This window comes from Caenorhabditis briggsae (genome assembly GCF_000004555.2).
Source record: "Caenorhabditis briggsae complete genome, chrV, whole genome shotgun sequence".
Taxonomy (NCBI): domain Eukaryota; kingdom Metazoa; phylum Nematoda; class Chromadorea; order Rhabditida; family Rhabditidae; genus Caenorhabditis; species Caenorhabditis briggsae.
This window is the reverse complement of record NC_013488.2, coordinates 14,375,482-14,390,688: the sequence shown is the minus strand read 5'-3', so window position 1 is coordinate 14,390,688 and position 15,207 is coordinate 14,375,482. Positions and strand designations below refer to the sequence as shown.

The 15,207-nt window shown below is 41.6% G+C and overlaps 6 protein-coding genes across 6 annotated transcripts in view; 4 read left to right on the top strand and 2 right to left on the bottom strand.

Moving 5' to 3' along the window:
- The window catches only part of CBG04553, a gene marked incomplete at both ends in the record, with an annotated part of 3,330 nt that extends 1,566 nt beyond the window's left edge, over positions 1-1,764 (top strand). Inside the window, 2 exons of the mRNA XM_045238103.1 lie at positions 1-306; positions 356-1,764. The exon at positions 1-306 is cut by the window's left edge and continues 1,461 nt beyond it. Of these exons, the coding sequence (XP_045092709.1) occupies positions 1-306; positions 356-1,764 (1,715 nt within the window). The remainder of the gene's footprint in view (positions 307-355) is intronic.
- Positions 1,765-2,129: 365 nt separating this feature from the next.
- Positions 2,130-4,707, top strand: CBG04552 (the record flags this gene model as incomplete). The annotated part of the gene is made up of 5 exons (XM_045238102.1): positions 2,130-2,816; positions 2,865-3,392; positions 3,804-4,345; positions 4,393-4,588; positions 4,630-4,707. The coding sequence occupies 5 exons, from the start codon at positions 2,130-2,132 to the stop codon at positions 4,705-4,707; spliced, it is 2,031 nt and encodes a 676-aa protein (XP_045092708.1).
- A 1,262-nt stretch (positions 4,708-5,969) lies between these two features.
- Positions 5,970-7,016, top strand: CBG04551 (the record flags this gene model as incomplete). The annotated part of the gene is made up of 4 exons (XM_002637722.2): positions 5,970-6,062; positions 6,112-6,277; positions 6,689-6,791; positions 6,842-7,016. The coding sequence occupies 4 exons, from the start codon at positions 5,970-5,972 to the stop codon at positions 7,014-7,016; spliced, it is 537 nt and encodes a 178-aa protein (XP_002637768.2).
- An 801-nt stretch (positions 7,017-7,817) lies between these two features.
- Cbr-unc-61 lies at positions 7,818-10,279 on the top strand (the record flags this gene model as incomplete). Its single annotated transcript, XM_002637721.2, has 9 exons — positions 7,818-7,997; positions 8,187-8,240; positions 8,529-8,699; positions 8,843-8,940; positions 8,987-9,126; positions 9,177-9,258; positions 9,307-9,447; positions 9,491-9,980; positions 10,037-10,279. 9 exons carry the CDS (start codon positions 7,818-7,820, stop codon positions 10,277-10,279), a joined length of 1,599 nt encoding a protein of 532 aa, XP_002637767.2.
- A 525-nt stretch (positions 10,280-10,804) lies between these two features.
- Positions 10,805-11,620, bottom strand: Cbr-oig-3 (the record flags this gene model as incomplete). Its single annotated transcript, XM_002637720.1, has 4 exons — positions 10,805-10,990; positions 11,250-11,327; positions 11,375-11,455; positions 11,510-11,620. 4 exons carry the CDS (start codon positions 11,618-11,620, stop codon positions 10,805-10,807), a joined length of 456 nt encoding a protein of 151 aa, XP_002637766.1.
- A 1,635-nt stretch (positions 11,621-13,255) lies between these two features.
- CBG04548 lies at positions 13,256-14,159 on the bottom strand (the record flags this gene model as incomplete). The annotated part of the gene is made up of 2 exons (XM_002637719.1): positions 13,256-13,330; positions 13,968-14,159. 2 exons carry the CDS (start codon positions 14,157-14,159, stop codon positions 13,256-13,258), a joined length of 267 nt encoding a protein of 88 aa, XP_002637765.1.
- Between the last annotated feature and the right edge of the window lie 1,048 nt (positions 14,160-15,207).

Below are 15,207 nucleotides of genomic sequence, written 5' to 3'. Positions count from 1 at the left end.
GGAGGAGGAGGATCTTCAGGAGGAGGATATTCATCAGGAGGAGGATCGTCAGGAGGCGGCGGAGGAGGAGGATACTCGCAATCTGCTCCAGCACCAGCCGCGGCACCAGCACCAGCCCCAGCTCCAGCCCCAGCCCCATCCGGAGGATATGCTTCATCAGGAGGTGGGGGAGGATCTTCTGGAGGAGGATACTCGCAATCTGCTCCGGCACCAGCCCCAGCTCCAGCTCCAGCACCATCCGGAGGATACGCGTCCGGAGGAGGAGCAGGAGGATCATCCGGCGGAGGAGGTGGATATTCGCAATCTGCTCCACCACCACCCCCACAACCAGCTCCAGCACCTGAACCGGCTCCAGCTCCAGCCCCAGCACCATCAGGAGGATATGCTTCATCAGGGGGAGGAGGAGGATCTTCTGGAGGTGGATATTCATCAGGAGGAGGATCGTCAGGAGGCGGCGGAGGAGGCTCGTCGGGTGGATATTCTCAATCTGCCCCACCACCACCACCAGCTCCAGCTCCAGCTCCAGCACCTGCCCCAGCACCAGCTCCAGCGCCATCAGGAGGATATGCTTCATCAGGAGGAGGATCATCTGGCGGAGGCGGCGGCGGATACTCGCAATCAGCTCCACCACCACCAGCGCCTGAATCAGCACCAGCCCCGGCACCAGCACCATCAGGAGGATATGCTTCATCAGGAGGAGGAGAATCATCAGGCGGAGGATCGTCAGCCTCATCTGGTGGTTACGCTTCTTCTGGAGGAGGCGGAGGAGGAGGAGGAGGATATGCTTCGGCATCTGCTCCACCTCCATCAGGAGGAGGAGGCGGTGGATACTCTGCATCTGCTGCTCCACCCCCACCACCACCACCTGCACCAGAACCGGCTCCAGCTCCAGCTCCAGCTCCAGCACCATCTCGAGGCTACTCTTCGGGAGGTGGTGGAGGAGGAGGATCTTCTGGAGGTTACTCTGGAGGATCAGCCCCAGCACCAGCAAGTGAACCAGCTCCAGCTCCAGCACCAGAACAAGCACCAGCTCCAGCTCCAGCTCCAGCACCATCTGGAGGCTATTCTTCGGGAGGTGGTGGAGGAGGAGGATCTTCTGGAGGTTACTCTGGAGGATCAGCCCCAGCACCAGCAAGTGAACCAGCTCCAGCTCCAGCACCAGAACCAGAACCAGCTCCAGCTCCAGCTCCATCAAGCGGAGGATACTCGGGTGGAAGTTCATCTGGAGGAGGAGGCGGAGGATCGTCAGGAGGATCTTCCGGAGGATATTCAGGAGGATCTGCTGCTCCACCCCCACCACCACCACCTGCACCAGAACCGGCTCCAGCTCCAGCTCCAGCTCCAGCACCATCTGGAGGCTACTCTTCGGAAGGTGGTGGAGGAGGAGGATCTTCTGGAGGTTACTCTGGAGGATCAGCCCCAGCACCAGCAAGTGAACCAGCTCCAGCTCCAGCACCAGAACCAGAACCAGCTCCAGCTCCAGCTTCAGCTCCATCAAGCGGAGGATACTCGGGTGGAAGTTCATCTGGAGGAGGAGGCGGAGGATCGTCAGGAGGATCTTCCGGAGGATATTCAGGAGGATCGGCTGCTCCACCACCACCACCGCCGCCACCACCGCCGTCACCAGCGCCTGAACCAGCTTTAGCTCCCGAAGCCGCTCCAGCTGCGCCATCCGGTGGCGGATACTCAGGAGGAGGAAGCTCAGGAGGCGGAGGAGGATCATCAGGATACTCTGGAAGCCGAATTGCTCGTCATCGCTCTTAATCATATCTCGACGGAATGTGTCATCAAGAAGTTTCTACTTCTGTTTTTATCAATTTTTCATTTCCGCTTGTGTCTTCTTTCATTTCAACCGGTACAATCCTTTTGTCATTCCCAACGTTTAAAATAAACGTGTACTTTCAATCATATTAATTCGTTTTTGATGATGGTCCTTACAGTAGTAGAAATAGGTCAGATGATCAGTGCACTCATAACAATCACAGGAAAACGTTGAATTTTTGAAAAATTCTTGTGAACTTCCACATTTAACTTTTGCCAACTGTTGTCCTTAATACTGGTCTAGGATACCGTACCTTAGACGATATTTAGAAATCTTCGGAATTCGAAAAACTAAAAGACTAGCTTTGATGTCTCGAATTCTCGGTCTCGGTGCTCTCGGAATCACTGCTGCTAGCACTTTGGCAGTATGGCAAACTCGTTTCAACCCAAGGATCCATGAAGCATCAAACTGTCAAATGGAACGGCTCAAGGGTCTACCAACCAGAGAAGCCATTGTTGATTCGTTGAAGAAAGAAAAACAGTTTGATGTTCTAGTAATCGGAGGAGGATCAGCTGGAGCTGGAGTGGCATTGGATGCTCAGACACGTGGATTGAAAACTGCGATGGTGGAATACGGTGACTATTGTTGTGGAACGTCTTCAAAGTCTTCGAAGTTGATTCATGGAGGTGTCAAGTATCTAGAGACGGCTTTGAAGGAAATGGATTATGAGCAATATAAGATCGTTCAGGAGGGATTGAAAGAAAGAATCAATGTCATGAAATGTGCTCCATTCTTGTCCCACACTTTCCCAGTTCTGGTCCCAACTTACAAATGGTGGCAGTCTGTTTACTATTGGGGTGGAGTCAAAGTTTACGATTTCCTTGCTGGAAAATGTATTCCATCGAAATTTGTAAGCAAAGAGGAAGCGATTGAAATCTGTCCAACGATTCGGAAAGAGGGATTGAGAGGCGCCATGTTGTATTATGATGGACAACAAAACGATGCTCGATTGGTTCTAGTTGTGGCATTAACTGCAATTCGGTATGGAGCAAAAGTAAGTTTTAATTCATATATTTTTCTCTCAAATTTGAGTAATTTTTAGTGTGTGAACCATACGGAATGTGTTGATTTGTTGAAAGATTCGGATGGAAAAGTGACTGGAGCAATTGTGAAAGATCACATTTCTGGAGAGACTTATAAAATCAACGCAAAAGTAGTGGTCAATGCCACCGGACCTCATAACGATCACATTCGAAAAATGGCTGACCCAAATCGAAAACCAATCATAATGGGATGTTCTGGAATCCATTTAACTGTTGCCAAATATTTCTGCCCTGGAAATACGGGACTTGTGAACCCAAAATCGTCGGATGGGCGAGTCATTTTCTCATTCCCCTGGGAAAATGTCACTATTGTTGGGACCACTGATGATGAAGCTGAACCATCGCATTCTCCAAATGTGTCAGAAAAAGAGATTCAGTATATTTTGGAGGAGATGAATAGAAGTTACGCGAAAGAATATCAGATTAAGAGGGAAGACGTGATTAGTGCTTGGTCAGGGATTCGTGGATTGGTATGGGATCCAAGAAAGAAGAATCATAGGACACTGGCCAGAGGGCATGTTGTTGATGTAAGTTTTTATGGTGATGTGCGATTTGGAGAACTGCCGAAAAACGGACCGTCCGCCGGGGCGCTGCCGGCCCGCCAATTAGCGGTCATCGACCAGTTCAATAAACTATTTTTGAGGTGGTCCGATATGAGAAAAATTAATTTCTACCATCATTCTATAATCTAGTGGGAACATGAAATATTGTTTTTTGGCTGATTTCCTTCCAAAGTCGATTTTCAAAACGGTTCCGATTGTCCGTCAACCGTCCGTCGACGGTCCGTCGGCTCCTTTCCGGCTGCCGAATAACCTCTTTGTCATCATTTAGTTTTTCAGCAGTTCCCCTTTGTAATTTGCATTTTCATTAACATAATTTTTTCAGGTGGACCCAAGTGGTCTTATCACAATTGCTGGTGGAAAACTAACAACATTCAGGCCATGGCAGAAGAAACCATGAATAAAGTGGTGGAGAACAATCGTTTCGATGAAGTTAAACCATGTGCAACCCGCGGAATGAAGTTTGAAGGTGGACTCAATTACACCCCGATGCTCTATCGAGAAATATCCAGAAAGTATGGGTTGGAAGAAAAAGTCGCCTCTCATCTATGTCACACCTATGGAGATAAAGTCTACGAAGTTCTGAAGTTGTGTAAATCCACCGGAAAACAATTCCCAGCTATCGGCCATCGGCTTCATCCAGATTTCCCATTTTTGGAAGCTGAAGTTAGATACGCCGTCAAAGAAGAATACGCTCGAATTCCAGCTGATATTCTGGCGAGAAGAACTCGTCTGTCCCTTCTGGATGCTCGTGCTGCCAAACAAGTATTGCCACGTGTCGTTTCAATAATGGCCGAGGAACTGGGATGGAATCCATGTCAACAGAAGAAAAACTATGAGGCTGGATTGGAGTTTTTGAAAGTGGAAATGGGAGTGTTCAATTTGGGAAAAGGAAAAGGAGAGAGAATGGAGCTGACTAGGTGGGAGCATAATTTTATTTGTAGTTTCTTAAGTTTTCAAATTTCAGTTCTGAAGAATCTCAAATCGCATCCATCTTCAAAAAAATTGATAAAGAAGGACGTGGAACATTCTCGAGTAGTGACCTAAAAGAGTTTTTGAATGAACAGAAGAAAAGTCAAAACGTTCAGAAGGATATTCTGGTAGATGTGATTACAGAAGCCAACGATGGAAATCGATTTATTTCACAAGAAGAACTACAGAAGGTATTTGAAAGGATTGACTTCTAAATTTCTCCATTTTCCAGATCTACCTGAACATCAAGAATGGTTCCTACAAAGGACGTCGGTTGATCGACCATCTCGGAGAACTCAAAACTGAATAAACAAGAAGAAAACTCATGGAAATACAATTTATTTATTTGTACTAACATCTATAAAATCTCTGCTTCTTCCTTTATTTTCTCTATTTGATTTGTGGATTAGCCGATTGATTAGCCTCCATTTCAATTTGTTCTCCTTTCCGCCGCCTCTTTCCGTAAAAACAGATGGCGACCGGTGTTTTGGCACTCAGCCAACATTTTTCGCATGGCTAAACAAGCCATTGTTCTTTATCCCCCTTCATAAGTGTCCCATTGGTTATGCAAATGACTTTGAAAGAGGGTCATATAGAGCAGAGTATTGTTCATTTAGGTTTCTGTTCGCTTTGTGCATGATTGAGTGAATATATTTATTAAATTTAGTGGTATTATTCGGGAAGAGAAACTCCGGTGGCAGAAAATCCCACAACGACAATACCGTAACCTAAAAATGCGTTTCTTTTTTGAGTTTTTGGTTTGCGTACGATTTCAGACACTTTTTCTACTGCCAAAAAATTTAATTTTTCCGATTAGTTCGGAAAAAAATCGTAAATCAGTGAAAACGAGAAAAGAAATGATGAACATTTTTAGGTTACTGTAGTTATCGTTATAAAAACTTCAGCCAAATCCACCGGCGTTTCTCTTCCATGGCGTGTTTGTACTGACATACCATATTTTTTTTTGTAATAGAAGCCCACCCAAACCGTCAACTTTCAGCTCAATCATCTCAATGCCTGTAGATATCAAAATATTTCCAACTGATTAATTATTTATCATAATATCACCTGAATTTTATCACTTGACAATTTTTAAAAATCTTCCACAGAAATCGAAATAATTGAGCTCAAAGGTGACGGTTTGTGTGGGCGTCTATCAGAGGAAATACGATAATATGATAGGACATTTTTCTGTTAATTTTTTTGGAAATCATTCCCACCCCTTCCCCATATAATCCCTTTTTACCTGTCAACCGTATCCTATCATCTCAAACAAAAACAATAAACATATCCGATATCTTCCCCACTGTCTCCGTTCTCTCCCTCATTTTCCGCAAACTTTGCTCTTTCCTGTTCAAATAGCAATACAGTTGGATGTGGGGTGAAATGCTGATGACAAGAAGCCCTGTGACTAAAGAGTAACGGAAATCCAGAGACGCAGAAGAAGGGATGCGTGTGAAATAGAGCCTCTCTCGCGCGGGTGTCTGTTCTGCCAGGAGCCCCCAGGAAAGCCATCTTTCCTCTTTTCTCTCTGCTTGTATCTCTCTTCCCAACGATTTTTAAAAATTGTAGATGTATCGATGGATCCTCTTGATTCTGCTTTACATGATGAATCCAGTTGATGGTTATATGTGTCACAAGTGTGCGAGTACAGATGCTGTTTGGGTAAACCTCTGATATTTTTAAAAACATTTCTTTAATTTTCTATTTTCAGAATTGGGTGAAATATGGGTTGCCAGTGAACCAAGGAGATTCAATCGTCAGTGATGATAAGTGTCTAGTTGAGAGCAAGTTGAAGAAGGATGGTGACGCTTGTGCTGGGTACTGTATGACAATTAATATTACAAGAACAGATGAAGAGAATTATGGAAGGACTATTTGTGAGTTTTATTCTAACTGTCAATTGATATAAAGAAGCGTTCAATAGGATATACAAAACCGTACTTTTTCAGTTGATTTTCCGTCATTTCGACGATTTTCAGGAGTCTGGAGCTTTACTGGACACTTTGAAAATTTTTGAGTTTCAAACAGACTTAGATTGAAAATGTTTCATTCACAGAATTTTTGAATTTAAAATTTTCAATTTAGGCCCGTTTTACACCATCCAAAATTTTCAAAGTGATCCGAAACTTGACAGCCGAGCTTCAGACTCATGAAAATGGTCAAAATCAACTGAAACATAGTTTTTTGTATATCATATTTACCCGTACTGAAGTTAGATTTCTAGGAATTGAAAAATAGTAGTGTCTTATTCCAAGGCAAGGATATAAAACTGTACCAACTTATTATAGCTATCGTTCGTGATTGCCAACCTCGTACAAAAAACCTTCCGGATTTAAACGAGGACGACGCTCCACTCTGCATTTCTTATGAAAAAATTGTGAACCGCCGAAAGTGAGTCATTTCCTTTCAAACAATGCACATCAATCTTCGTTCTTATTCAGCGTGAACATCACCACATGCTACTGCCGGGGTCACTATTGCAATGGACTTGGATTTTCCGAAGCGACAAGGCATTCAAAAGCAATTGAACTTCCACAAAACTCTATAGAACCTAAAGAGGCTTCTAGTTTTCCTTGGTTTCTCATTCATCTTGCTCTGATTTCTTTTTTATTCTAATCGTTGTGCTGATACATTCGTTCAGCACATGTAGGAGAAGTAGGGAGGATAATGATGGAGAATATGAAATGGGTCGACAGGAAGAGGTTAACTGATTTTTGAATACGTGTAGAGCTATATTGTTGAAATTTTAATTTGTTACTTTGCTTTTGAAACTAATAAAAATTTGCGATTCATCACAAAAGTCCATAAATTTGGGTCGATTTCCGCTCGTAAATCGACACCGAGACCCCGCAAATTCCGGGGAAACAAAAAAATCGGGGAAAAAAACCGGGGAAAGTGGGCGGAGTCGGGGGCGGAGTCTAAAATGCAACCCTGGCACGGTTTTTCTGCACATTTGGACACGGTCATGAGGGGGCGGACGGTAAGTTGCAACCCTGGCACGGTTTTGCCGCACGGTTTTTCTCGACTCCGCCCACTTTCTTCGGTTTTTTCCCCGATTTTTTCTTTCCCCGGAATTTGCGCGGTCTCTCGACACCGGGCATGACAACGAAAGCGCGCTCCAACGCAAACCCCGCGAACGCGGAAATTTCAAATTTTATCTCGACACCTGATCTTTTTTCTGTTTCCTTTCAATTTTTTCCACTGTTTATCAGCATTTTTCGCCGCATTATCCGTTTCCCCAAACAAAAAAAACACTTATCAAAATCGTGATAAAGTCGGAGAAATATCTCGCCAGATGACAGTTGTTGGTTATTATTTGCTCACATCTTCCTTTCGCTTTCCCTATTGACCAGACAATTTTTTATTCTATAAATCTCTCAGAATTCAATGAGGAAAAATTGATTGAAAAATAAATTTATGAGTTTCGAAACGATTCTCTACTCTGCCATAGTTCTTCTCTTTATTTTCCTAGTATTCCTTTTCATCACCGCTTCCCTCATCGTTCGTCGCTCCAAACAAAGCAGTGTGAATCTGCAGACGGTGGTGGTGACTCAGGAGAATCCCTATGTCACGATGACCAGTCGATCATCGAAAATGGTAGGGAATTGTATGGTGAACATCTGCGTGTTTCCGATTCTGACCTCGAATTTCAAAAACCTTGTTTAACTTGAATGTCGTCTACAGACACACATGGTCTTGGTGTCAGCCTCTTTTTCCATTGACAATACTTCTCCATTTTCTCTATATTGTGAATAAAACTTCTCATTTTGAAAGATCATGTTTCAGGAAATCCCAGTTATTCTTCCGAAGAAGCTGAATATGGCTGACAACGATCACAAGGTACGATACTACTATTATTCTGATACAAAAGTAGAGTTGTGGAAAAGAAACGGCAAATACTGTAACCTAAAATACGTTTTTTTCCTAATTTATCGTATCGATTTTCGTGCCTTTTCAGGCAACTTTTTTAAAGAAAAAATAACAGAAAACTCGACGAAAAGTATTGAAAAACGAGAAAAAAATACGGAAAATATAAATATTTTTAGGTTTGGGTAGTTGTCCATACTTTCCGCCACAGCCATCGAAGTACCAGAATAATGATGTCTTTTCCTTGAAATTTTTTTTCAGCACCTACCGCCGCACAATCCTCCTCCACCGGTTCCACATCATCATCAACCAAATACTCATTCCACTCACCATAGCTCTGCAACGATTTCTTCGGTTACAAGTAGCCTCAACACCACGACTAGCAAGAAGCCAGCTGTCGCCGCTCCTCCTGCACCAACACTGAATAAGACGGTCCGTTCTTTTTTTGAAGTTTGGCATCGAGGCCAAGTTTAGGCGCGCAGCGCAGTGTGGCGCGACATTTAGCTGAGTATCGACTCAACAACGCTGAACTTCTCGTATTTTTCTCCGTATCTAAATTTCAAATATCGTTTCAGGTGGAAAGCGCCAGTTCCGGACGTGTGATGCAGTTGAATGGACATGTTGGATTCGACTCTCTTCCTCATCAACTTGTCAAGAAGGCTGTAGAAGCTGGGTGAGTTAAAAGAATGAAAAATCTTATAAAATATCGCGATTTTCAGATTTCAATTCAATCTCATGTGCGTCGGAGAGACGGGAATGGGAAAAACGACGCTGATAGAATCCCTATTCAATATGAAACTCGACTTCGAGCCGTGTAATCACGAGTTGAAAACTGTTGAATTGAGAACGAAAACTTATGGTGAGTGAGCATCTCAAGGCCTCTAATTTTTAACAAATCATTCGTTTCAGACGTTGCTGAAGGCGGAATTCGAGTCAAACTGCGATTGGTAGAGACTGCCGGGTTTGGAGATCAGCTCGACAAGGATAAGAGGTAGAATCCTTAAGTAGAACGGTTCAAAATTCTGAGTTTGAGTTTCAGCGCCAAAGTGATTGTTGACTATTTGGAGTCACAATTTGAAACGTATCTACAGGAAGAGCTGAAGCCACGTCGTATGCTTCAATATTTTGACGATTCGAGAATCCATGCGTGCCTATACTTCATCTCGCCAACCGGCCATGGGTTTGTGATTCATTTAGAGCTAATTAGCATCCCATTATTTCAGACTGAAAGCCCTTGACTTGGTCACTCTTCGTGAATTGGCAAAACGTGTGAATGTGATTCCAGTTATAGCGAAATCCGACACGACATGCAAAGACGAATTGCTCAGATTCAAAGCAAAGATTCTGAGTGAGCTCAAGGCGCAGAAAATCGAGATTTATTCATTCCCAACCGACGATGAGACAGTCTCATCAACGAACCAAGCAATGAACACCGCAGTTCCTTTCGCTGTCGTTGGAAGTTGTGATTTTGTGAAAAAAGAGAACGGACAAATGGTTCGGGCTCGCCAGTACCCATGGGGTATAGTAGAAGTGGAGAACGAGCAACACTGCGATTTCGTCAAACTTCGCGAAGCTCTTCTACGAACCAACGTCGATGAAATGAGACAACGAACTCATGAATCACTATACGAGAATTATCGTCGCGATCGACTTCGACAAATGAAGATTGGAGATGGGGAAACTGGACCGAAGATTATCGAAAAACTCGCACAGGTATCATTTTTAGATCGAAGAAGTTAGGTTTCACTGATTCTAAGCGTCGCTTCCAGAAACATCGCGAGTACCAAGATGAGTTCAGTCGTCGGGAGTTGAGCCTTCGCGAGGAATTCCAGAAGAAACTCGATTCAACAGAAGCGGACATGCGGAAAGTGGAGGAAGCATTGGCAGCACGCGAGAGAGAAGTTCAAGATGAGCATGAACGAGAGGCGAAGAAACTGGACGCAGAGATTCGTCAGTTGACCGAAGAGCGTATGAAGTTGATGGCGAAGGTGTCGAAGAAGCTGAGAAAGTGATGATAACGCATCCTATCCTGATAATTCACCAGCTGTACTATGATTTGATATTAATCCCCGTTTTCTGTTTCCTTCCCTTTTTGTATTTCAAATACGCCTTTTTATATGCTTTTACATAGGCTAGAACTACTGTGGTATGCTATTGCGCGCGTCGAAGTTATAATCCAGAGGAAATTGTTTTGAGGTTGGAAATCAACACAAAATTGTGAGAAATTTGAATTTTAAATAGCCCAAAACTTCGCCACGTCACTTTCTCAATCGAGCGCAACAACATACCACAGCTGTTCGAATCCTGCGATTCCTCTCTCAAAGTTATTTATTTGATCTTCACTCTCTTTCTCTGTCTCTTTTTATTCCGCATATTATACACGCACATTTCACTGGTATCGTATTTTGCTTGTTGCTATAGCAACATTATGCTCTATTATGCCGGATACCTCTCCTTATTTTTCCATGTTAAATGAATCACAACAAAACGCTTTGTGATATTAGATGATTTTTATACACAGTTTATAATGAGAAAATTTATTCATAGAGAGGCAGTAGTTGAGCTTCAGCAGTGGCACGTCCCACTTCGTTCTCACACAGGACGGTGAACGTTCCAAAGTGATGCATCTGGACATATGGGATGGTTAGGCGGCAAACGTCGGCGGTATCTTCAATGATGACGTCACTGAAGCGGAGTTTGTCTTCGTTGAAGAGCCAGCAGACCTGCAATCAGCTATTTTCAGTTTAGAAATCAGCGTTTCCATGTTAAAAATATTGCAGTTCTTCCTTCGAGAAATCTCAAGAGCAAACAAGAAAAACACATGTTGCTTCAAATTTCTAGTACTATTACAAACTGTCAACTTGTTTAAAATAGGTCTTGACACGACAAAAGCACAGCATTTTTCTTGGAACGTTGTGTAAATGTGCTGGAATGCTAATTTTTCAAATTGGCGATGGTATCGACACGAAAAAAGCAACTCACTCTCGGGCGTGGACTTCCGAGAAGACAACAATCGAACACCGCTTTGCCTCCGATGTGAACTCTCAAATCTCCGAAGACCTGTAAACTTCGAAATTGAAAGTTTTTTGAATATCTTAAAACCTTACCTTCAAAAATTCCGGGGCATAGTTCCATGGATTGTTGGCGTACTTGTTTTTCGGGATTTCGTATGCCAAATGATTTACTTGCTGAAAAATAGCTTTCTTCAGAAGACGTTAACTTCAGAATCTGATTTTCCGTACCTTTGTCAACGGTGAAACTTGTTGTGCCTGTCTGTAGACTCCATCCACACAATCCACATTCAATGTGCTACTGTATTGACGTGGTGGTGGTTGTGGAGGGGAATAAGACATCTTCTGGAACCAAGCTCTGAAATTTTCAGCTGAAACCCCTGGCCTGATTCAATCAATACGAAAAAATAACCGAAAATCGATAAAATAAGTTATGCCGATGGTAAGTTTTGAGTGGTAAAGATAGATGAAAATTGCGCGGGATGCTCCCTCGAGCGGCGCTCAAGAAGTATAGGAAGAGAGCCACGAGAAGCAAACAGAAGAAGAAAGAATTGGAGAAAATGGAATGGTCGAAAAGTTTCGCGGGGGAGAGATCTTATGGCAGATCTGTCCGGGGTGCTTTGGTTCGTTTTATAGTAGATTGGATGCTTTGATTGGGTTTCGATAAGTGCATTCAGTTGTAGATGATGGTTGTATGGGAATGTTACCAGAAGAGCAAAGTGGAATTTTAAAAACACGGTTTGGGTGTTCAAACCTCAATTTAGGATACAACAGTCTTATAAGATCATCTCATAGACGGAAATATGTTATTTTTTGTTGTCTTAACAAGCTTTTACCATAAACACTCTAGTAGAACGCTCACAAGCCGTAAACTTTGAGCACACATATCTCGGTTCCTGTAAAAGATATAAAAAAGTTCTCAACTGATAATTTGTTTGTCATAATACCAACAATATTTTATCAGTAAAAAAATGTTGATATCTTACACAGGAAATGAGCTACATTGGCTTGAGTGACCTTCTATTGGAGTGTTAAAGCGATACCTTGCCGGGTTAGGTTGGAACATTAGGCATCAAGAAATAGTTAATTAGTTTTTCTGTGATGCTAATTTATGAAATTTTGTCGTTTTTCCAGTTCCAATAAGCATATCTAATTTGGATGAACTTCTAGAAAAAAAAAACGAATTTCTAAATGAAAGCTCTTTTTTGTTATATCTGTTCTAATCTTTTCGCAATAATCAGAAAAGCTATAAACATTTTCTGAGGCACGGGAAGTTGAATTTTATCTACTGATAATACCAAAATTTTGAAAACGAAGCTCACCTGTATTTCCTTGCAGGATTTTTACCGTAAATGTTCTGTCCTATGAGTTTATTTTGAGATCAATTATCTCGGTTCTTATGAAAGATATCAACAATTTGTCAACTGATAAAATGTTGATGATATTATGATAAACAATATATCAGTTAAAACTTTTTTGATAACTTTCACAGGAATCGAGATAATTGAGCTCAAACTTAACAGAGTGGTGGCCCTTCTATTACAAGTTTACGGTACCTTGTCCATCATCTTTGATCCATCTGATAACTAACTTTTCGATATTTTCTTGACCAATCCACCATCAAACCTTCTAATCAGATGAGATTTATACAGGTTCTTATCAGTTTTATCTTTTTTTTACATTTCGGCTGATCTCTTCAACTGTTTTTTACTCGTAAAAATAACAAGATCAAAACCAAAATTCTAAAATCACTATCACCTCGAAAACACCAATAAGAAGACAAGAAACAAAAAACGAAATTTCAGTGTTTCAAAAAGAAAAAAAGGAAGAAGAGATGTTTGTTTGAGTGTATGTGTGTGCCACTGTGTTGCCTGTTTGCCGATGAACTCCTTCCGAGAAAGTGCACCGCCCATCTTTTTGTCTTTTTCATATTTATTTACAAGGAGATTTTTATTAGAGGGAAACAAATGGAATGGACTATAACATCTTTTTTATTTTCGCGGGGAATCCGACGGAAGTTAGATACTTCTTCTTCTCGTATTGGTAGTTCTCCTGGAAAAATATTTGAGTTTATTAGTTTTGAAAATAATAATAGAATTAAGTTTTGATTCTAATTATCTTAATTCCCAAAAAAAGGAGATTCAAGAATTGTTTACTACCGTATTTGCTTTAATAAATGCCCACCCAAGCCGTTAAACTGGAGCTCAATTATCTCGATTCCTGTACAAAATATTAAATTATTGAAAACTGATAAACTATTGGTGATATTGTAATAAATGTTTTATCTGTTGAAAACTTTTTGATGTCATTCACAAAAACCGAGGAAATTGAACTCGAAATTGACAGTGTAGGGAATGCTTCTATTACAGGCTACGGTAGTTTATCAGCTGACAATTACGTAAACCAGTAATAAAATGACCCAACAACTTAACTTTTAACCAATTTATCTCGATTCCTGTGAAAGATATCAAAAAGTTGTCAACTGATAAAATGTTTATCATAATATCGGAAGTGTTTTGTTAATTGACACATTTTTGAAATCTTGCATATGAATTGAAATAATTGAGTTCAAACATGGCAGTGTGAGGGAACGTCTATTACATGTTTTACAGTATTCGGTATCACTACCAGCCACCGATATTATTAATTGTAAGATCAAGGTGTCTATAGAAAAATCAAAAAATCTTACATTCAGTTTCGTCGAATTGTTCAAAACTGGAAAAAAGTCTTCAAAGTAATCCACGTAGTCATCTAACTCCATTGGCTCCACGACTTCTCCCAGTAACTTCTTCTCCTGATCATTTCGAACAGGTGGCCTGGCAGAAACTATTGAGATTAGAACACTGAGAACAAGAATGTACTGGATGCAGGATGAGCTCATTTTCTGAAAAAAATACTTAATTAAGAGAACGCATTCATCGAGGACGATTGTTTAAAACTAGAACACCTTGAATAAGTTCGAATCAGTAAGAGACGCAGAGAATCAGAGAAAAACAGTAGTCGTTAAAAGTTCATATGATAGTGGTTTTGTCGGTTTGTTAGAAGGAGGGAAAGGAATAAAAAAGAAAACATGGAGTGGAAAATGAAGAAACAGCCGATTTTAATGAGAGAAGAGACAGCCAAAAAAAAACGCGAGGGATGACGGATCGTTCGAAAAGAAATAAAAAGACAAATAGTTGAAAAAAAAACGAGGGATTGAACATGATGACAACCTTGAGCGGTTACGGTTATTATGTTATGATGATGTGTGGGTGGATGGATGGGGGAGAAGAGGGATTCAAGTGGTTGGAATGGACAATATATGAACATGAAAATAAAGAAAATGAATGGATAAGAAGAAGAATGGACACATGTACGAAGTTTGAACCTGATGATAGAAACAGTGTCATCTGATTGAACAAAACTTAACTAGATTGTTACTTCTCCCTCTGAAGAATGGAAAGTTCTGGGTGCAAAATATTGGTCAGGTTAGAAGGGATTTTTTGAGAATTGGTAACTTTCCAAGCTTGTATTTCAGTTGAGCTGGATAGAACTAAAAATCCGGAATCAGTATAAAATAAATCTGAGCATTAGATTCACAGGTCAGTGGAGGAACTACCCTTCTAGCATGTCTGGGACCCGAGTTATATCAATTTGAAGTTGAGAGGAGACACAGACAGTTAGAGTGTGTCGTCGTCTACGCTCTCTCCCTGCCACATACTCTCTGGCCTCTTGAACTTCGAATGGACGTATATCGGCTTCTAGATAAGCTAAGAACATGATTTAAAACTGATTTGGGTAGATTTCAAGCAGTTTTTTAATGGGGTTATTCAGTGAGAAGAAATTCAGCCAATTGCTGGTTTTTTCCTTATGCAGAAAGCGGAAAAACCAGCAATTTTGCTGGGGCCGCGGAAGCGAGATGGCTGGAGTTTTCTAGGCCATGTGAACTC